Here is a 23,381-nt window from a genome sequence, read left to right as displayed (position 1 = left end):
AAGTTAAGCAAAGCCAAGCTCAAGGGAAGTCAAATAACCAAAATCAAGAAAAGAATAAAGCAAAACCTCAAGCACTGCAACCCAAAGAAACCGCCACAGCTTCTACTCTACGAGTCATTCAGGATGGAGCTACTGTGCAAACCGCTGCAATAACTCCTGTCTGGCTATCGTCTGCCACTCAGCCAGCACAAGAGGTGCTTGTATACGCACTATTAGATTCTCAAAGTGATACAACTTTTGTGCTAAGTGAAGTAGCTGATGCTTTGGAGGCAGACAAAGAACAAGTCAAGTTGAAGCTCTCTACTATGACGTCAAGAACTACAGTAGTTAATTCTCAACGAGTAAAGAATCTGCAAGTTCGAGGCTTTTACTCTAGCAAAAGAATCAGCTTACCACCGTCCTACACGCGTGACTTTATTCCAGCCAACAAAACTCACATTCCGACGGGCGAAACGGCAAAGGCTTGGTCACACCTAGAGCACCTCCAAGATGAAGTAGCCCCTCTGCAAGACTGTGAGGTAGGTCTGCTCATTGGCTACAACTGCTCAGAAGCGTTGCTCCCAAGAGAAATCGTGTCTGGCCAAGAAAATCAGCCCTATGCACAACGCACAGATCTCGGATGGAGTATTGTCGGCCATGGGAATCCCTGCGTAGAGTATGGAGACGCAATTGGAATCAGTCACCGCATAGTAGTGAGGCAAGTGACGCCAAGAGTTGACTCTTCTCTCAATCTGAAGACAGAAGTTCATTATGTGAACAGATCCAAAGTCAAGGAAATGACTCCTTCAGACATCATCAAAGTCCTTGAATTGGACTTCTCAGAAAGAGCTAGAGAAGAGGATCCTGTGTCTCAAGATGATCTCAAGTTCCTGTCCAGTCTAGTGTGTAACACTAAGGCAAAAGAAGACAGGTCTCCACTCGACCGCCTTGAGAAGTTTTCTGACTGGTCGAGGCTAGTACAAGCAGTTGCCAGATTGAAACGACGAGTCAAAGAACACAAAGGTGAGAAACAAAGAACGAATGAGAGTACAAGTTTAGAAGAAAGGAAGGAAGCAGAAATTGCTATCATCAAGCTAGTTCAAGAGGAAGCGTTCCCAGATGAGATAAAGAGCTTGAAAGTAAGGGAAGTTATAGCCAAGACCAAGTACAGCAACCTGAACAAGTTAAGTCCAGTGTTGGATGAAGAAGGAGTGCTAAGAGTGGGAGGACGCTTGAGCCAAGCCGCGTTACATCCACACGTAAAGCATCCAGCTATACTTCCAAAGAACAGCCATATATCAGCACTACTTATCAAGCACTTCCACGAAAGAGTGCATCATCAGGGACGTGGACTCACTTTAAACGAACTGCGAGCTAACGGATGGTGGATCCTAGGAAGCAGCAGCGCAGTATCGTCACACATCTTCAAATGTGTCAAGTGTCGAAAGTACAGAAGATGTACTGAGGAACAAAAGATGGGTAACTTACCTCAAGACAGAATGGAAACAACCCCTCCGTTCACCTACACCGGCATAGATTGCTTCGGCCCTGTCTATGTAAAGGAAGGGAGAAAAGAGATTAAAAGATATGGACTTTTACTCACATGTCTATGTTCAAGAGCTATTCATATAGAAGTGCTCGACGACATGACCACTGACGCGTTCATCAACGCTCTAAGAGCGTTCATTGCCATCAGAGGAAATGTTCGTCAGCTTAGAAGCGATCAAGGAACCAACTTCATCGGCGCAAGGAGAGAGTTTGCACAACTCATGAAAGGAATGGATGGAGAAAGAGTCAAGGCTCTAGGATGTGAATTTCTAATGAATTCCCCAGCGGCAAGCCATATGGGTGGCATCTGGGAAAGGCAAATCAGAACTATAAGGAGTGTTCTCACTGCCATTCTCGATGAGTCAGCACAAAGATTGGACAGCTCTTCTCTAAGAACTTTCTTATATGAGGTGATGGCAGTTGTCAATAGCAGACCACTTACCGCTGAACATTTGAATGACCCATCCGCACCCGAACCTTTGACTCCGAACCACATTCTGACGATGAAGTCCACAATTATCCTTCCTCCACCTGGACAGTTCGTCAAAGAAGACCTGTATCTTCAAAAGAGGTGGCGCAGAGTTCAATATTTGGCCAATGAATTTTGGATTCGTTGGAAAAAGGAATATCTGCTGAGTTTGCAACCCCGACAAAAGTGGCAGAAGACAAGAAGAAACCTGAAGGTGAATGACATTGTGCTTTTGAAGGATGAGCAAGCACCACGTAATGAATGGAAGCTGGCCAGAATAGCAGAAGTCTATCCCGAGTCAGATGATAGGGTGAGAAAAGTCAGATTGCTGGTTAGTGACACCACATTCAATGACAAGGGTAAACATACAACTAAAACAGTGTTTCTTGATAGACCCATACACAAGCTTGTGACCTTGATTGAAGCAGATTAAGATGCTTAATGTTTTCATCATTCCTTGTTGAGTGGTAAAGTTCTTTGAGAATGTTTAAGAGTTGACTTGCAACAGTATTAAGTTGTGAAGTATTGAGAAATCCCACAGTAAGATTGTTGTGATTTGGTGGGAGTGTAACTGTTGCTACTTTAATTTTCATATTCATTTAATATTCCTTTTCATTTTGTATAAGAAACTCATTTTGTGAATTATCTGGTTATTTTTGTAATTGTTCACATGCTTCTATTATGAAAGGCTAAGGGTACTTTTATTTTGAAGCCTACGTTGAGCTGTCGTGCCTGTAGCGTTTGCCTAACGGCAGAGAGAAGCAAGCGTGGTCACTTCGTGACACACAGCGGCCCAGCTTATGTGTGATGCTGTCGAGCTACACAGTTAAAAGGTTACATGGTGAAGACAGAAGAACTAGATTTCCTTTCATGGCATGCAGCCAACGAGGTATTTGTTTGTCTTTATTTTTTGTAATGAATGTTTACTTGAGAATATCGAGTGTGTTAATAATGTGAGCTGTAATACTATGTATTTCTAGTTTCACGGTTTGCGGAGGTCTTTGGACGGTTGTGGAGAGTTGGAGACTTCAATAAACCCGTTGAAGAAATCACTTGCGTCTGCACATGCTTGGGAGGGAGTCACATGAGCCATGAACCTGTGATGTTGGAGACATGCATGTAGACTGTGTGTTTAGTCTTTCTGCTCATACAGATTTTATGTAGGGTGACTTTAATTCCCTCACCTGCCTGACCCTGTTCTTCTCTTTTGAATGTCTTTATGATTATGAATCTGGAGAGGGTAAATGTCGAGTACAACTGAGTACCGTTTAGCACCAAATGAGGGCAGACTGATGCCACCAGGGCTAAAGTGGCACTAAGACCTTCCCTGATTGGCCACAGAGAGCAGGTGACAGGGTAAAAGAAGTTTTAGTGAACATCTCACACTTCTATCTGCAGAGGAGCCTGTGTCGTCACGTAATTTTTTTTTTAATCTGAATACATTTTGTGTGAGAAATCAATACCTCCATGCTGGTTCTACCAACCATCTGAAAGCAAAACAAAATGTTGCTTTTGCTTTTAATTGCTAACATAAGTCTCGTTTTCACTGCAGCATCATCATCTGGTTTTCTTAAAATAACCCAAGAAAGGTGAAATGTTAATCTGAATCTCAAGCAGGAAGTGAGCAGATAGCGGGCTGTGCAGTGCTGATGTGCTGCAGCATCTGGTTTCAATCGAAGAGGCTGCATGCAGACAGGAGAGGCCATTACAGTCTCTGGCTGGCACTCTGTGTGTATGAATGAGTCCTTTATGAGAGGTTTGGACACGACTCTTGGACCACATGTTAATTACTTTTTGGCCATGAGCATGTCACGGTGCCACACATACACAAACATTTAGGTAGGTGAATGAGCGTGGCACACAACAACATTCCAGTGTATATTTAGTGAATAATTTGACATTCCTGCCTCAGGCTGACCATCCCTGTAAAATGAACAGTATAAAGAATTGAAAGCTTCACAATCTGTAGCTCTGGCCGCCACTATGTTGGCCTCCCGGCTAATCTCAGCAAAGGCGTGGCTCATCAGCAGACCTGAGGCGGGATGAAACAAAACTTTAAGTCTCAATAATAATAACATTTCATAATCTAAAAATTCACCCTCAGTACAGTTGTCATGAACAGGGAAATTAGCTACAGAGACCAAAACAGTTTTTTGTACCAGGCTGTAAACATGGACATTTTAACATGGGGGCCAGAGCTGCTGCTACCATAACACACATTACTCGCTGCACGTAGGGCACCAGGTGCTGGAGGGGGGACCCAAAATGGCCCAATTACCGTTATGTTATAAAAGTAGCGTAATTCTCTTTGGGAACACTGTGCATAACGTGTGTGCATAGGGTTTGAGTGGTAGAGCATGAAACAGGCCTTAGAAGTCAGGCTCAACCCGGCCCGGGCCCGATAGAATTCAACCCGAGCCCGGCCCGGCCCGGCCCGGCCCGGCCCGTTTTGATTGACAGCTTTGTAGAGCCCGAACCCGTTTGCAGTCCGACGTTATTCAAATGTGCTCATATGGCATCCGTTTCACCTCCTCAGCATCCATTTTTGCACCTGTCTCGCACAGATCTAAGCGCATCACATGATCGCCCATTTACCGCGCAAGTCATAACACAAGAACGAGCCCGGCCCGCGCCCGATTCAAATGCTAAAAATTATGCCCGAACCCGTGCCCGGGTCCCGTCGGATCCCGACGGGTTCGGGCAAAGATTCCCAGCTCTAGTGAGTGGACAAGCAAAGCAATTACACTTAGGGCACCAAATTATCTAGCAACAGCCCTGATGGGGGCTTATGGAGACTGACTTATTCTGGAGCCAGCCTCAAATGGACATTTAAGGAACTGCAGTTTTTGGTACTTCCTCATTGGCTTCACTTCACAGCAACAGAGGTTGCCGCTTGGTCTATACGTTTTATTTATTTTTCCCCCTGACAGCTTTGCCTCCAAAAAATGTACAAACTTGCATATCTCATGATCAAGAACCACAAGATATGTAGGGTACATGTACCACTATTATGCATTAGACTGAGACACAGAACTCAGGCAGAAAAGGTGTGGTCTCTTGCTTCCTGTGTTTTCCCTCAGGATGAATACTGTAAATAGAGAGTCCATGTAAAAACACACTGTGTCCTCAGCTCTGCAGGGAAACTCATGATGTTTCATGTGTAATGATGAAGGGGGGCGCAAAATATGAGCTAATAACATGGAATTTATAGACTACCTGTAAAGTAGATATTTACACAGAATTGGCTTCATTATTTTGATTTATGCTGGAACCTGCTCTGGAGAAATGAATTTACTGTGACTGTTATTTGGACTGTAGTTAGATGTTTTTGCTGCACTAAAAAGAAGAGCCTCACCCTGCCTCCACAGGGAGCGGTGCTAACTGAACCTTTGTTTAAAAGATCATCAAGATCAGCTCTTCTCCCATTCCCCCCTGCAGATCCTCTTTACAGCCTCTGGGTTCATCCAGATGTGGTTCAGTCAGATGTTGCTGGACATGAGCTGGAATATGTGCAATTTGACTTTCGGGTGTTTGTTTCCTGCAAATCACAGATATAACTGATGCTACTGTCTTATATTATGCAGCACATTTTTGAATCCAGAGGCGCACGGCGCATCCAGGGGCGCACGGGCGGCCGTTAGGGCGCACGAGAAAATGTTCGCCTCGGGGGGGATGGGGGTCCGGGGGGGATGGGGCTTCGCCCAGGGCGCAAATGTGGCCAGGACCGGCGCTGATGTTCCTCCTGACTTCCAGGAAGCAATTGTGGTACAAAAATCAACTTGTAAATGACTCCAAAGGTTGGATTTTATAGCATGCTGAAGTGAATGGCAACCAAAGACAACCTAGGAGGTATAACAGGAACATTTTCAAAAATCAAAAACTGTGATATGTTTGGAAGATGGTTGGCAGGATTGTTAACTATATGTGATTTGTGTGGAATGACTTATAAACATTAAAAAAAAAACACTGGATATTTCCATCAGACAGAAATACAAACAGGACTAAAACTTAGGACTTGTGAATCAGAGGTATTTCTGATACAAACAGAATACATGGGTTGTTGTGAAAGGAGTCTGCCCATTAAGTGTAAGTTGGAGGGCCAGAGGGGGCAGTTTCCCAGCAGTTCAGATGTTTAGTCAAAACAAACTTTTCAAGAGTTCATCAACCGAACAACCTCTGTAGCCCTGCGCAAAAGCACTTGCCTCTTAACAAAGTGTGTCTGTAAAACCTGGTGGACGCCCTGGCTGGGAGAGGTTCACTGTATGCTGTGTTTCCATCAAACATGAAAGACCAGATTGATGTCATGGCCAAATTTCACTAAAGAGACCTTCAGCTCTCTGCAGATCACTAAGAACACGTCAAGTTCAGTGAAGAGGTTATGCATGCTTTTTACAAGTGCAACCCACACGATTACACAATCTTACAGGACAACGCACCAACACTGGCCAAAACACTGAAATATGAGAAAAATGTTTAAAGTAACCAGAATGGCTTTTCTGAAGATTTCTGACTCATTTCATGTTTGGTTTGAATAAAACAAAAGGACGTTAAGAAGTGTGCTGGTTCTAAGTGTTTATAAGAGTCTACAGCTCTGTGAGGCTGCATGGTGGTGTGGTCAGTTATATGCTATTGTTGCTACCCTAACAATTTCACAGCAACAGAGCTTAAAGATTCATTTTCACAGGCTGGAGCCAATCCAAACTGATACTGGGTAAAAGGGGGGGTACACCCTGGACAAGTCATCAATTCATCGCAGGTCTGATACACAAGCATTCACACTCACATTTATTCACCAATCAACCTATTTAGGTCATGTCTTTGGACTGTGGGAGGAAGTCGTAGTACCAGGAAAAAACCCATGCAGACTTGGGGAGAACATGCAAACTCCACACAGAAAGGCTCCAGCCCTGGCCACAAACTCCATAGCCAGCTGGCCGGGCTTGAACCCAGGTGACAGTGTTAAAAACTGCAAAAAAAAAAACTTTTTTCCCCACCTATGTTACCAGGCGAGCTCCATAGATTTCCTCTGAATTTCCATAAATTTCTAGTTCTATTTTTACCCACTGTGACTACAATCAGTTATTTCTGTAGAAGTGAAGTGACCCGCACTTTAGTTTTCACTTTCCAGAAAACACACATGACTTAGTCAACTCAAAATGCACCACAATCTGGAAGATAAGAGTGTCTAAGGAATTGTGTGTTGACTATTGGAATATTTAAACAAGTTGCAAGGAAGCTTGGCATTGTGACTCATCATTTAAAGAAAAGGGATGGGAGTTTATAAGTTATTCTTCTTCTCACTCCTTTTCGAATATGTATTCCTACGTTTAAATGTTTTGCCTTATTTTATTTTTTTTGCATATTCAGAATAAACAATCAATCAATGACTGTGGACTTAGCCCTGAGGCACCACTTTTTAAAGTAAAGTTAGAATCTTTGCTGCATTGCTCCTTGTTGATAAGTTCTGTTATGTTGAGCACAGTGCCAGTGGGGTCAGCAAAGCGCATCTCTGCACTGTGTTAAGTGTAATAAATAAACTTGAAACACCTCAAAGGCAATGCACGACGATCACTCCAACATGTAACTGGGTCTTAATAATGTGACACCTGGTCCAACCAGACCTGATTACTAAACTTTCCCCTGGGCATCTTTGCCAGCTTCTCCCGGCTAGCAGGCTACGCTCTGCTAACATGGTTTTGCGATCATGTTTAACTTGTGTTGACAAGTTACGGAGCTGTGCACACCAGGAGGCCAGCAAGTGACTCAACTCCGTGGAAAAACTGAGGATGATCAAAAAATTATGATTGCACAAGACAGACAATTTGGACTTCACACTTGACTGAATGTCATCCCATGATTTCCTAAAGGTCTCTTTCCAGCTGTGATGGTAAGTATGAGGTAATAATCAGAGGAGCAGAAGTGGAGAGGCTAATATAATTTATATTGCTTATTGATTTATATTTCACTTTTAGGAATGTAAGAGTTAAAGGTAGGAGCAGGTTACAGGACGAGAGAGAGAGGGAGAGAGAGAGAGAGAGAGAGAGAGTGTGTGTGTGTGTGTGTGTGTGTGTGTGTGTGTGTGAATATAGATAGAAGTGTTGATGTGAGCAACCATTCTCAATGTGACACTTCACTTCATTCACAACATTTCATTTCACACAGGTTACAGGTGGACAATGTTACTTTTTAATTTTCTTTTTTCTGACGTTGATGATGAAGTCATATTTTTCAACAGGTTTTCTTTGTTTATGTGTCCTGCAGGGACACACAGGAAGAAGTATCTCAGATTGAGCATCTTGTAGTCCATCTTATGAACTTTGTAGTTTCACATCAAATCGCATCATTCACATTTGCCATCACATAGTTAAACAGCCTAAGAGCAGTGAGATTCTTCTGAAGAGGTCAAAGATGTCCTAAGTCCTGAATTCTTCTTCACACATTTCCCACCACCTCATGACATTTTCCATTGAGGTAGAGAAAAAATGTTTAGGATATATAATATTATTATAACATTTCAGGAGCAGGTGCCAGGACAAGACAAGGGAAAGACAGCTGAATGAATGAAAGAATTTATGAACAGAAACACAGAAAAAAAACTCACAAAAGATTCACAAACAAGTGCTAATAAGAGCTGGGAAAGTTGAACTGGTCTTATGTACAGTAGAGGTTGACTGGATGATCAGCAGCAGGTGGTAAGGTGATAATCAGGTAAGGCTGCTCAGAACACACCAGAGAGAGACAGACACACAAGGGAAGGGGAGAACAAGAGGAAACACTAGGCAGGGTGGAGGCAAAAAACCTCCATCATAGCAAAAAGTTTTAAGACCTAACAGTGGGACAAAAAAAAAATAACGTAACTAAGTAATTAGGGAATTTCTGTTTTCTGAACGGTTTGTTGAAGTCTGTGTAAAGACAATTGTGAGATGTCTTTCAAAATACATTAAATATGTTGGAAAATAGTTGTTGAAAACATGTGAAAAGACTCTGAATGATATTTTACTGAAATGTGGAGTTAGAGATTCAAACAGTTTTTCACCAGTTTTCAGTCCAGGATCTTGTGGGCGGTCCTTAAAGAGTGGCTCGATGACACGCTGAGGCTGAGCAGAGGACACACCCCTACAGTCCTGGAGCTGAGAATTCATTTTTATTTGATTTTAACACCTAATTTTAAAAAACCTGTTGTGTAATGCGTGGGGAATAACACTTTCTACTTTGGTCTGATGAACTCAGAACACATGCAGTATTTATCCTTACTTGACCTGGACATTCACCATTGTTATGACTATTGTTATAAAAATTAGGATTGTACTGGGCTGCAGGTGTTTTAACTCTTAGAGGGAGTGTATGTGTGTTTTGTCTTTTTGCATATCTTGTGTACTTCCCTTATCTAGCATGTGTTTGTTGAAGCTGCCTGGGAAAGGAAATTTAAAAATTTTCAAGGACATGAGAGACAGACTAAGGGAAGTGTCATTTTGGACAAGAAACATAATGTTCATTACTAAGGGGAAAACCAAAAAAGGAAATCGTTATTGGGAAGATGTTCGACACAGCCCATTTTGAATGAATTATATAAAAACTACCTGACAGAGCTCCTCGGAGAGCCTTTTCTCTGTAACCCTCTTGTGTGTTGCACTGTTAAATGCTCCTTCTTGTACAAGAATATTAAAATTCAACTTAAACTTTGATACTTTGAATCCAGTCCTCCTTATTCAAAGGTTCTTCTTAAAAAATTCTCATAACAACTGTGGTCATATTTTTGTAGTCTGCTGTGTGTTTGCTTGTGTGCCCTGTGTTTTTTTGTTGTCAATTTCATATGTAAATAGGGATGTGCCATCCCTGGGAGATGATTGGTGGAGTGATTCCAGGCCCTAGCCTGTGAGTTTTGTGAATAAATAATTTTCTTTTCATTCCAAATCTAAAACTTGTTGTACATGGCTACTTGGGACACCATGGTTCACCATGTCAATTATATATATTTTTTCATTACACATTACAAATTTGCTCACTGCTAGATTTGTTTCCTTGATCAAAAATTCTTGCCCATGTTGTCTATCTAGTCTGTCTCCTCCACAGTGTTCAGCCTCAAATGAACATAACTACTATTTGTGGTGGGAAACAAACTCCTATGCAGAAGGGGCAGCTGAAATGTGGAAAATAGCTGAAATATCTCTAATATAATCACTTTCTTGCCTTCCTATATCAACTCAGTCAATTATAGTCAGCCCTTGTGAATGTGATGTCACTAGTAAACAAATCATTTTATTCTGTCAGATCACCTAGATCTCATTAATGATGAATAATCCTGGCTGTCACTAAATGATCATGTGCCCTTATGAGAAGCCTGCTCACCTGGATACTGTTTTTTAAACCAGCCCAGACTGACGGGAGAAGGTGGCGGGGTTACCCTTTACTATACCGATTGTTTCAGTAGCACCAGGACTGTCATGGGACAGGCGCCTTCCTTTCCTGATTAAAGGAAAATCTCCATGTCTCTGTCTCATTATTTATCCACCACCAAGATATAATCCAGCGTTTATCTGCAAATTTTCTGAATTGTTATTGTACTCTCTAACTAGATTTGATAAGTTACTGATAATTAATACCCATGTCTGATGACCTGACTCCCTGGGAACAGAGTTTTTAAACCTTTAATAATCTCTAAATTTATCATTTATGCTATGAGTCCTACTCATTCTGTTGATCATACTCATACTCTTGACCTAGTTTTATCCTATCCTGAGATCCCAGGTGTCCAATGTTTACATTCTTTTATTTCAGACCACCAGTGCTTTTATTTAACATGATCTCATCTGTGTTATCTCTGGCCCACCGCCAATATTTAGTCCAATAACTTCAAACTCATCCTCTGCTGTTAAATTCATTTCTGTTTAACATTCCCCAACATTCTCAGCAATGCCGCTCTCTGCCAGTGAACTGCTGAGTAGTTTTAATAATACTTGTTCTTCTGTGAGACAAAAAAAAGTCGCCTTTTTCCTGGATGAACGAATATGTTCAGGAGCTGAAACAACAATGCCATGGGGTGGAGCATTTATGGAAATCAACCCAACTCTTTGTTCATTTGGATCATCTCAGGTTGCTACTGAAGACCTTTTAATGCAGAAGTTAAACATTCTAGAACAAACTATCAGTCAAAAACAATCAGTTTATCTTTTGGATTAAAGTTCTGTATTCTTCTCCACTAGCAGCTGTCCAAACAAGTAACAATCTCTCTTCTTCCCTCTCCTTCGTGGCACCCAACAGGGTTGTCCCCTGTCACCTCTTCTGTTCGCTATTGCGATCGAGCCACTAGCTTTAGCCTTACGTGGTGAAGTTGATATAAAGGGAATACGGAGATATAACTCAGATAATTAGGTGTTCTTGTATGCTGATGACATGCTTTTATATTTGTCCCATCCTTTAACTAGTCTACCAAATACTCTGAACCTGCTTGAAGAATTCGGCAAAATATCGGGATACAAAATTAACCTACAGAAGTGTGAAATTATGCCGGTGAATACAGCAGCTAAGCAAATTGACTTTGGTTTATTCCTGCTTAAAGTCAGTCCACGAAAATTCAAAGACTAAGGAATCTGGATAACACATGCCTTCAAAGATATATTTAAAGCAAATTTTTCACTACTATTAACCCACCTTAAGCAGGATTTGGAACGTTGGAATTTACTCTCCCTGTCGCTTGGAGGCAGAATTAACGTAATTAAAATGAGTGTTTGGCCCAGATTTCTGTATATATTTCAGAGCGTCCCCCTATACCTATCTAAATCCTTTTTTATGTCAGTGGACAATTTGGTGTCGGGATTTATATGGAACAAGAAAAAACCCAGAATACGGAAAAGAATCTTACAACAGCATCGTCAGCATGGAGGATTATTCCTCCCTAATTTCCAGTTTTACTACTGGGCTGCCAACATTAGGACTATGCTGTTTTAAAAAGACTCTTTATCTGGTGACACTAACCCTGAATGGTTACAAATGGAAAACTCCTTGTCTTCATACTTCTTTACACTCACTATTATGCTCAGAACTCCCTCTTTTGGAATCCATATCTAAATACACCTCAAATCCAATTGTGGAACACTCTTTTAGACGCAGTTCAGACGAGGTTTTTCTCTCAAAGATTTGCCCACTTGTGCTCCTATAACAAGAAACCACCAGTTCATGTCATCAGTTATAGACAGTGCTTTTCATGAATGGGCTAATAGAGGAGTTGCCACAATAGAAAATGTATTCATTGACAATACTTTTGCGTCCTTTGATCAATTCTGAAAAATTCTGTTTGTTTTTTTGTTTTTTTGTCTTTTTTTTCCTGCAGCTACGTAGTTTTATATCAAAATGATTTACTCATTTCCCATCCCAGCCACCCGACTCTCTCTTAAATGACATTCTGAAGCTTAACTCAGGCTCCAAAGGGATTATTGGGAACATGTACTCCCTGCTAAACACATATAATTTGGAGCCTTTGACAACACAAAGACTCAATGGGAGGGTGACTTGGGGTTTGAACTTCCTGAGAATATCTGGGGAAGTGTCTTAGATAGAATACTTTCTTCTTCAATCTGCTTACGATATATGGTTATCCAGTTCAAGGTTATGCATCACCTTCGTTGGTTTAAAGTAAGACTAGCAAAGTTCACACCTAGTATTGATCCCATTTGTGATCGATGCAGGCAAACGCCAGCCACCCTCTCACATATGTTTTGGTTTTGTTCAAAACAATTTCTGGCAGTCAATATTTAAAACCTTTTCAGATGTTTTCCAAGTACCTATAGAACCTTCTGCCATTACTGCCATATTTGGAATAACTCCTCATGACTCTTACCTTAACCGCCAGGCAAAGAATATGATGGCTTTTTCATCTCTTATAGCGAGGCAATTAATGCTGTTTAAGTGGAAGGAGAAACTTCCCCCAACCTTTAAGATGTGGATCGATGACCTTCTACACCAATTGGTGTTAGAGAAGATTCGTTATTCTACAAGAGGATGTATTAAAAAATTTTAGTCTACATGGAAACCTTTTTTAAGTTATATAGAGAAATGTACGACGGAGTATTAGGGCCATTTAAATAAAACAATTTTTTGGGAATTAATTACGAGATTAAAGTCGGTATTAAATATGGCAAGAATTAACTCCTTGCCATATTTAATAACGAGTTTAATCACGTAATTCCATTTTTTAATTTTTTACTTAAATGTGACCCTAATACTCCGTCGTAGAAATTAGATGTCACTAATATTGGTGTTTAATATGACTGATCCTGTATTTTGTATAATATGCAACCCATAAGGACCGCTTTTGATTACTTATTGAATTTTTAAATTTTATTTATTTTTATTTAATTTTTTTATTTTTTTACTATCAGGGCCACATTTAAATAAAAAAAAATTGGAATTAATTACGAGAATAATAATAATAATTACGAGTCGTTATTAAATATGGCGAGTAATTAATTACAAGATTAAAGTCGTTATTAAATATGGCGGCGAGAATTAATTACGAGATTATATATATTATATGTATGTACATGATGCATGTAATACAAGTGTTTGATTACAAGCTCAATCAATATTAAGTCTTCATATGGTGCAGTAATTGGGTCAGTGACAGCTCACTGCACTGTGAGCTGTCACTGATCCTCCCTCAGGTCAGATGTTAGATACCACCCCCAAAGAAATGTGAAGAATTTCTCATCTTTTGATTAGAAATTTTATTATAACAACGTGGTTTTTCTGTTGTTCATACAAGAGGAGACATTGAGACAAGTTAAAAAACACCTCAAACGTACCATTCAGTTAAATCTGAAGACAGGACAAGTAGAAACAAGATTAACGTCACATCCTAGATCAGAGTTCTAGGATGTGAAAGTATGAGACCAGCCTTGAAGTTTGAAATAACAAATCAAAACAGTATTTTAGAATGGAAAAAGAAGGTGTGAGAGGAACAATGGTTGTAAAAGAGTGAAAATCTGAGCCCATTTTCAGTGAGCACACAGCATGTAATGATGATAAATGCGTAAACGCACAGGATTTAGGAGTCCTTCCAGCAAACAGACCCACTGGGATCAACTTAATGATACACATATCCTCCTGCTTTACCATTACCTGAGCACACACTTCACATCACCGGCCTCCTAAACCAACATTATTTCTCAGCACCATAACTGCAGAGGGCTGAAATCATTAAATAGCGTTATGCATTAAGGTCCTTCTTTTTCTCTAATGCTGACCTTTCCAACTGCTGACCTTTTCAAAGTGATGCGGTCTCTCTCACACGCTGGCTCGAGCCTGTTTTATCTCATTCATATTCACTAATGGAGTTTTCATTTGATTTATACACTAACTGAATGATAAACTCCCTCCGCTCTTGTGTTGCGGCTATTTCACACTTGGATGAGTTGAGGAAGTGACCATTCATTATGCATGCTTGGTGAAAGACAGGGATGATAATGTGAGTAGCTCAGTGATAACTGTTCATCCAAGTAGAGGAGATTATATGGCATTGCCAGCATTCACAATGGACAGGAAGCAGAAGAAAAACCATATGTCTATGATGTGTACAATGTGCAAACCAGATATGTCCATATTTATATGCTAAGTGCGTCACTATGCAATGAATAATGGTTTTAAACCTGTAGTGACTAAAATGTGATGATGATGAGAGAGATCCCAGCTGAGGCAAACAAACAAATCTATAACAACTGTACTGAGGGTGATGTTATAGAACTCACCTGTTCAAATTATTTATTCATTTTCCATAATCACTCCTTATCACAGCTGTGGCGATCCCAGCAAATGTTTGAAAAGAGTCGGGGTACATCCTGAACAAGTCACCACTTTATCACACAGAGACAAACAACCATTTACACTCACATTCAAATTATATTAAGGCTTCAAATGCATAATGCATATTTAATAGCATGGCCGCTTTTTTCAGATGTTGACATGTAAGCAAAAAATAAGATCAAATACAATCAAGATTATCGATTTAAAACAGTTTTACTGGAGTACACTTGGGTGGAGTTGAACAAGCAACAATATTAACATCACTCTATGACAAGCTAGCTAGCTAAGAATTGCTCTATTACAAATTCAGTAGTTAGTGACATTAATATTCATTTTCCGTGGTGTTTCTGGTCAATCCTTTTAGCTCTGTTTTTAGTCTTCACCAACTCCTGAGAAAAATATCTAGCTCTTCAGCTGCTAAAATACTCTTATTTTCACCAGCTAGTGAACTTTATCTGTCTTCTGTTTGGTGTAAGTTGTGTACAATTGTTTTTAAAAGAAACAGCTGCCTGCTGCTAGACACTGGTGAATGAACCGATACAGTGAGGTCGTAAGACATTAAACCAGACAGACAAAACAGTGAGTGAAAATGAAACCAGGCCAACGGCAAAAATCCTTAGAGGTTTGTGTTGCTGGCAGTTCCCATGCTTAACGAGGAATCCAGATTCCTGCAAATTTGATCAAGTGAACACATTTAGGAGAACCTATGAGAAACCCTCAAAATAAAGCGCAGTCTGTCTATATATAAACATGTCTCATTTTTGCTCCATGGCCTTAATTTAGAGTAACACATCAAAATCCTTCTGAATTTACAATCATGCAACAAACAAGGAGGGATGTTTTAAAAGCACAGTTCCAGTGAAACGCCTCTTCTTCTAGATAAACCTTTCTCTGCCTATCAAGTGTTCTTTAGAAACTAAGCTCCCATGTCCTGCTTCCACAACCACATTCTTCATAGACAGACATGCTTTCAACGTGTGGTCGGATGAGATGAGTGATTAGGGTGAGCCTTTGAATACGTTACTTTATGGATCTAGCCCGGCTTTATGTAATGATCCCCATCCAAATGAAAGAGCAAGATCTTTCTGAGACACACAAGTACTGAAATCATTAAACAAACCCAGTTGGGCTTATAAAGAAGAAATGAAATGCCAGAGACTTTGCACCAAGGAGAAATAACAATCCTCTCAACCCATTATCAAGACCAGCACCTACTTGATCAAAATGCACTCTCCCTGAGACAGTGAACAATTGATTGTATATAAAAACCAGCATGACATCCATAATTATACAAAAATGTCCAGACTAAAAGCATGGTAATTATGAGGTTTTCAACAAATAAATCCTGGAATTTTTGGTGGCTGTTTTTTACAGAAATGCAGAGAATGGTGTGACAGTCTAACTGCAGCCCACCCAACCATCTGACCAGGCTGCCGTGTTCTTCTGCTGCTGTGGATGATTTACCACGACGAGTGGTATGTTGGACAAATGAGGAAAAATGACGGAAAAAAAGACGGAGGGCACTGGCTTTTGGACTGACTCAAAAAGGTGGAATTTAGTGAAATACGATGACCCCCAGGAACTGTAAAACGGCAGCAAGCAGATTCCTGTGTAATGAAGTGAGGCTTTCAGAGTCTAAAACACAACTGTGGACAAGCTGGTACTCTGAGGCTGCTTTTTCAGCAAAGTTAGAATGGCTGTTGAATAGATTGAAGAATAGTTGTTGTCCAGCACACACAAAAACTCGTAAGGCTTATTTACAGCTGTTTTGGCATGTGGTTTTATGGTGCGTCCCTTTGGTGCAAATAAAAATATGCAATCAACATGGTTACACAAGTAAATAGCGTCCATGTGGAGTTAAGATACAGAAGCAAAGAACACTTTTTCTCTGCCACATCGAGAAGCCATTGAGTGAGCTGCTGATCATTATCCATGATTGTGTCTGCAGACAATGGTTCACACAGAGGTGGAAAAAGTGAATCAGATGTTTACTCTTCACCTTTTTACTTTGATTTCTTGAGCTCATGCGAAAGTAAATTTTTCACCTGAAATGAACTCGTTCTGTGGTGAAAAACTTAATGTAAAAAATAAAAAGTATTTAAAAATTTGATACGGTAAAATATGGAATAAAATGCCAACATAAACTGTATAATCAACAGTACTAATATTTTATTACCATAAGAGGAGTAGTAGGTTTTAGTTTAGTTAGTTAGTAGCTGAGCCTTTGCATATGGGGTGGCTGCTCTACCAACTGATCTAAACCCACAGGTGCCAGTTTATAACTAAAAACAAAAAAAAAAATTCTTTAATCTACTACCAATGAATATATATTAAATTGGCTCCTTTTGCTTCAGCTGCATCAGTATAAAATGGCAGTGAGAAGTAGCTTCCCAATTTTTTGTTTGCCCTTGTGCAGAGCAGACTTGCTTCCTGTCTACTAATCCCTCGTAGGCCCGTCCTCCCAGCAGATCACTCTCCTGTGCCGGGCTTCTTTCCATTCATTAACACTGAGTTCTTCCATTTTTGCCAACTCAGGCGTTAATGCTAGCCCTGCTCCAGGTTTTATAACTGACAAGGGCGCATTAACCGTAGCTAATACTACTGTAACTGCACCTGTCTCTAATGGCATGCTATCTGACTCTCTGACAGGCCTTACATACCTGCAAGTACACACAGACATGCACAGGCAATGTACAGGTTAACCTCAGCTGAGCTTTTAAAACACATCATTACATGCACACACCTTCCTGTGCTGCCAGGCAAACAGGACATCTTCAACACATAACTGCAGTGTGCGTGAACACAGGGTTGTATTGTGTACATCAGCACGTCATTTTACAGCCTTCTACTGTTTTGATGAAGAGAAATAAGAAGACTCCTCACCGGAGGAGGAATCTTTTCATCATTTGGGACTGCAGCATTAAGTACTGTATAGTACACAACTTCACTACTTGAGTAAAAGTACAGATAATCCTTGTCAAATATTATTCCAATACAAGTAAAAGTAGCTAAAAATCAAAATATTACTTAAGTAAAGTACTACAGTATTTGCTTAAAAAATGACTTAGGTAAAAGTATTAAAAAATATATCTCAGGAAATAAAGGAAAGGAAAGTAGCTTTATTGTCATTATACAATACACTGATGTGATTCTGCTACACACGTTTATAGCTCAAAATAAACAAATAAAGGCAAGAAGCCTCAGAACAGACTTAGCTGCGTTCATCAACAAATTAATTTTCTCAGAATAAAAAAAAAACTAATCTGACGTAAGCTCAAAAGTAACGAGAGCATCAATAGAAATGTAGTGAAGTAAAAGGTACAATATTTGTCCTTCAAATGTAGTGGAGTGAACGTAAAAGTATCCCCCCCAAAAAATACTCAAGTAAAGTACAGATACTCAAAAACTGTACTTAAGTACTGTACTCAAGTAAATTCACTTCGTTACTGTCCACCACTTATTCCTCCTGCGTGCTTGTCATGAAATAATCCTGAGATTTGATTTGAAGTGTGTACTGTGCTTTCTCCTCCCTGAGGCGAGGCCTGGAGCATTCACGCCTTCATTTCCCCAGCAGCAGTCTTGCCGCTCTTCTGGAGGTCTGGAAAATCATTTGCAGTCCCAACTGCAGCTCCAGACTGTGACAGAGATGTTTGTAGTGGCTGGAGCACATCTGGTTTGCATCGAGGAGAGCTGACCACAGGACTGTTGAGGTTGTTCAGATGAGGCTCAGCAGAGCAGGGGAGTGTTTTAATTTCTGTAGAATTAAGGGGACGAGCAGAAAAACAACAAGTATGTAATGCAGGTTCAACTTCCTAAGGTCGAGTCAGCCAGCTTTTACTTTGAACAGTCTAATCTGGCATGAATCAGTATAGAATAAGTCATTTTTGTTTAAGCTGCAGTGATATGAAGTCATACTTATTTTAGTTAAAAACTACATCACTGCTTATAAAAATCAGACTTGAAAGAAGTTATTTCCTATAGCCTCAGGCAGGGCTGCCCTTATATTTCAAATTCTACAGGTTATTGTCGTTATAGGCTTAATATTTAAGCTCCTACATTGGTAGTTGTTTCTTGAGGCGGAGTCCGGGCAGCTGGATTTAAAATATTCATATTCTGCTCTGAGTGGACTCTGTCCATTCCAGGGAATCGCTGCTGTGAGGAAGTGAACTGGTTGCACTGACTGAGACACCCAGAGGCAATGAGAGCACTGTGCAGCTCCGCTGTATAAAAGCAGCCAGCCGCAGTCAGAGTAACAGTAGTATGCTTGTGCAATGAGACAGGGAGGCAGTGTGTTCTGAGAGACGACTTTCAACATACCTGCTGAATGAGGAAATATTTCGGGTGAAGACGTGCTCTAAAGAGGAGGACATTAAAAACAGTCTGGATTACTTAGTACACTGACTAAAGTAGCTTCAGTTCTGAGGAACTGTCAAAGTGATCCAGATCATCTCCATGGATTTCTCATTTCAGAGGTAAGATTGAATTTGTTTTCATGTAAAGGTAAATACAGAGGACATACTGTATGCAACTGTGTGCCCAGAGGCTATTAAGTTCAGTTTTTTATTTTTTATTTTTTATTTTTTATGAGAAAATGTTCAATTTGGTCAAAAAAGAAGATTTTTACAGCAACATATAATATGATACATTTTATTTTAAATGATTTGTCAAGTTTTTATAGTGCTTATAACAATATGTTCAAGAGTTTATTCATTATTAAAGTACATGTTCCACATAAAAAAACACTGAGCACGTACCATAGAAAAATAAAAGACTGTAAACATGATGTTTGGGTCAAGAAAAAAGAAAAGACAATAAAAGACAAGCGCAGTATGTTTCTGTCCACCTGGCGATGATCAGCTCTTCAAGTATATGTTTGAGCACGAGCAGTTAAATAAATGTTAAACACCTTGCATGTTTATCGGCATGTATAACTTGCTTTTGCTACTACTGCTGCTGCATGGGAGTAGTACTTTGAGAGGTATGCGTGCAGCAGTATTTAGAGTCAATAGAAACTGTCAGAACTTGTCCAGGCTCTGTGTGAAGATTATGTGAGGCTCTGTAGTTCATTTCAGAGAAAACTCTGTTTTAAGCTGAGTCACTTTAGTGTGGTTAGTCCTGACAGTAAGGAAATAACTTTGAAACCAGTACAGATTCAAGCCCTGTCTCCACCCAAGTCATTTTCCCAGAGTCCCTTATCAGTCAGCATGCTGATCCGGTCTTTTTGTTTTTCCTTTTTCAGCATCTTCTCAGCCAGATAAACCACATCAGGCCCAGAGGCCGGCAGTGATGCTGGCGATGCAGCACTACAACTCTTCGGGCATTATCGCTCCCTTTGCCCTCACTAACCACACCACCATGGTGCAGGTGTCTGTGATAGAGGCAGTAACTCATAATGTCACCCGTCCATCCAAGAGCCCCATAGCTGCCGGCCTCACCATGACTCTGGGCATCATCTTCAACGTGGTGGCCCTGCTCATTCTCGCCAAGGCTTACAACCGCTTCCGTCGGCGGTCGAAGGCCACTTTTCTGCTCTTTGCCAGCTCTCTGGTGGCAACAGATCTGGCTGGACATGTTATCCCTGGATCACTCGTACTGAGGAGATACACAGCAGGCACTGGGTCCCCAATTGATCCTACTGCCAACCTTCGAGGTGATCCTGCAAATCCAGATGCCTCTTGTCTATTTCTGGGAGGTTGCATGGTGTTCTTTGGCCTGTGCCCTCTCTTTCTGGGGTGTGCGATGGCTGCTGAGCGCTGCCTGGGCATCACCAAGCCTTTGCTGCATGCTCAACTTGTGACCACAGCAAGGACAAAGACGGCACTGACCCTGATCTGGCTCCTGGCTTTGTGTGTGGCCTTTCTACCCTTCTTCAGCCTGGGTGCCTATACTTACCAGCACCCGGGAACATGGTGCTTTATCCGGGTCATGGAGGATACTAAAGCAACAGACCTAGCCTTCGTGATGCTGTTCTCTGGACTGGCTTTGAGCTCTCTGGCCGTGGCCTTTGTGTGTAACACCATCAGTGGGATCACGCTAGTGAGAGCCCGGCTAAAGAAAAGGTCTTGCTCCCAGCGCCTCTCGGCCAGGTCTCACGACACTGAGATGGTGGTCCAGCTGGTTGGCATCATGGTCACCTCTTGCATCTGCTGGAGCCCTCTGCTGGTGAGTGTCGGGTAAATCATCCAACAGATGTTTAAAAAGGCATATTTTCACATGATTAAATGGCTTCATAGTGATATTTTCTTAATATTTCAAATTTGAGGAAATCACAAACAGCCTCGAAAACTGCTACAATGTTTTTTAGGCTATTTCTAAATTTGAGTGTAGATAAACACCTTCATGAACTTCATATTAGAGAATATTATCAGATTTTCTGCACGTCCACAAAAATCCAACAAACTGTCAAACAAGACAGATTTCACTCCTGTTTGCACAGCTTTCATAAATGTAAGATTGATTTGCTCAAGTCAGATTTAGTGAGTTGTTTAGTTTGATTCAGTATTGCCACCATAATTTACACGAGTAATACTCTCCAGCTAATTGATCAACAGACCTTTAAAACTACCATTTCACATATGTACTGTCTGCAGGCTGTATAAAACTAAGAAACATCAAGCTGGCAGCACAGCAAGAAAGAGGAAACGTTTAATTTCATAATTATTCTGACTGACTTGAGTCACACGAGTGGTTTTAACATACAGTCCCTCTCTCATCTATCAGAAATATGATCTCATTTTAATGTGTGTTACTGATCGATAACAGGATGTTGGGTTTGATGCCATGGTAAGGTTTCAGTTCCTGTTGGCTCAGCAGCTCCTTATTTCCACGGCTGCTCCATTCTGTCAAATGGAGATATTCCACATGTGCTGTGCATTGTTTTATACACATTTACCCAAATTTCACACTGACATGTAGGCTATCTTTGGAATCTTTAGCAAGAATTAGGTGAACAGTGTAATGACTTTAACTACTAACCCATGTCCAGATCAGTGAGATCAGTTTAAGAGGTTAAACAGGAAGTATGGTGTTTCCACACATGCAAGTGATCTTTTTTTTGCACATAGAGGTTCTTTGTTAACTGTTACAACATTTGTCTTCGATACTTTGCTCTATCACATCACATTGTAACAGATTCTTCAGGGAGGGAGTTTGAAATCTCTTTATTCCATCGATATTAACTGACATTACAGTAAGTGTGATTTTATTAGATACAGAATGAGCCTAAACTTATTTGTTCTTTATTTTTTCAGGTCTTTGGACTGATGTCAGCCACACGCTCCTACAGTGGCACCCTGAGCAGTGACAAAGACACCTATAGGGGGCTGATGGTGACGGGTGTCAGGATGGCAACCTGTAACCAGATCCTGGACCCGTGGGTCTACATCCTGCTGCGACGCGCCATCCTCAGGAAGATCTACCGCATCACTAAAAGGAAGGCCAGTCTCAAGGGAAGCATGTTCCGCTCTGCTCGCTGGGATCTCAGCTCCTTCGAGAACTCTGAGAAAAAAAATGTTACTAAGATTTAACTGGACCCTTAGAGGAAGAAAAGGGACTCATCAGCTCACTGTTTGAAGGATGTTCTGTCACCTGCCAGCAGGATCAACACTGAGCCCATCATCTGGATTATAATTCAGTGTAAAAAGGTCCCAATGAAAAGAACAAGCTAATAATAACATCTTGGGTTTTTCTATGTATGAGTATGAATTCATTATGAACTGTTTATCAGCATGCAACATGACTGTACAGGACATGTTTGCATGTCAGTATGTCCTCTGTGAGAGCAGATTTTGTCAGTTGGAGTATAAAGTGTTAACTTTTTTGTTGAAGTGAAGACTGTGTCTGGTCTTAAAGCAAACATCTCAACTAAGAAGTTTGCCTGCAAATGTGCCGTTTTGTTCTCTGACATATAGTAAAAGTCAATGACTTGTGTAAATGCTCACATAAGCGAGCAAAAGAAAAAAAAAGGCTGTGCTTTTACCTCAGCTTGAAGATGTGAAAAAAAAAACACTCTGTGTGTGTCTAATGTAGTGCTCCGACATGAATGTGAATGTGTTTGTGAATGTGTCTATAGTATCCCCCCCCGAGTGTGTGAGGTCTGAAGTGAAGCTACATATTGCAAAAGCTACTTGGATGTGATGTTGTTGGGGAAAGGGAATGTGGGATGAGATAATAAATTATCTAAACATGTTTTGCGTCATTCTGGTTTATAATTGATGTCTTATTTTTACACCTTTGTCAAGGTAAGACAATGTTCAAGATATTCAGCTATATTCTGACTGAGAGAGACACAAAAAACAAATTGGTCTAGTCCAAAAATAACAAAATCCAACATCTCTACAGGTCACGTTAAAATGTTATATCTTTATTCCATCCAAAACCAAAGTGTAAATATTAGGTCAACACACAAAATGACATCTTTTCATCTCACTTTCATATCACTTTGTGCCAAGTCTCATTTTAATACTGCAGATGTGTGTTAGTCCTCTGCAGTCCTTCAAAATAAAAGGTGTGACGTGCCTACATATATGACTTTATGATTTCAATCAGGATAAGAGTCTGACTCTTCTCTCACTCTCAAGATCTGTCC

General features: G+C 40.6%; 2 protein-coding genes across 2 annotated transcripts; both read left to right on the top strand.

Annotated features, from left to right (window-relative positions):
- Positions 1–894: 894 nt before the first annotated feature.
- Positions 895–3,074, top strand: LOC109138253 (uncharacterized). The gene is made up of 2 exons (XM_027284729.1): positions 895–2,885; positions 2,977–3,074. The coding sequence occupies exon 1, from the start codon at positions 1,455–1,457 to the stop codon at positions 2,427–2,429; it is 975 nt and encodes a 324-aa protein (XP_027140530.1). The 5' UTR covers positions 895–1,454; the 3' UTR covers positions 2,430–2,885; positions 2,977–3,074.
- Positions 3,075–18,414: 15,340 nt separating this feature from the next.
- Positions 18,415–22,971, top strand: LOC104930238 (prostaglandin E2 receptor EP1 subtype). The gene is made up of 3 exons (XM_010744968.3): positions 18,415–19,266; positions 20,034–20,956; positions 22,045–22,971. The coding sequence occupies exons 2-3, from the start codon at positions 20,081–20,083 to the stop codon at positions 22,318–22,320; spliced, it is 1,152 nt and encodes a 383-aa protein (XP_010743270.1). The 5' UTR covers positions 18,415–19,266; positions 20,034–20,080; the 3' UTR covers positions 22,321–22,971.
- Positions 22,972–23,381: the final 410 nt, after the last annotated feature.

The sequence above is a fragment of the Larimichthys crocea genome, chromosome XII, assembly GCF_000972845.2.
Source record: "Larimichthys crocea isolate SSNF chromosome XII, L_crocea_2.0, whole genome shotgun sequence".
Lineage (NCBI taxonomy): Eukaryota > Metazoa > Chordata > Actinopteri > Sciaenidae > Larimichthys > Larimichthys crocea.
This window is presented reverse-complemented; position numbering and strand designations above follow the sequence as displayed.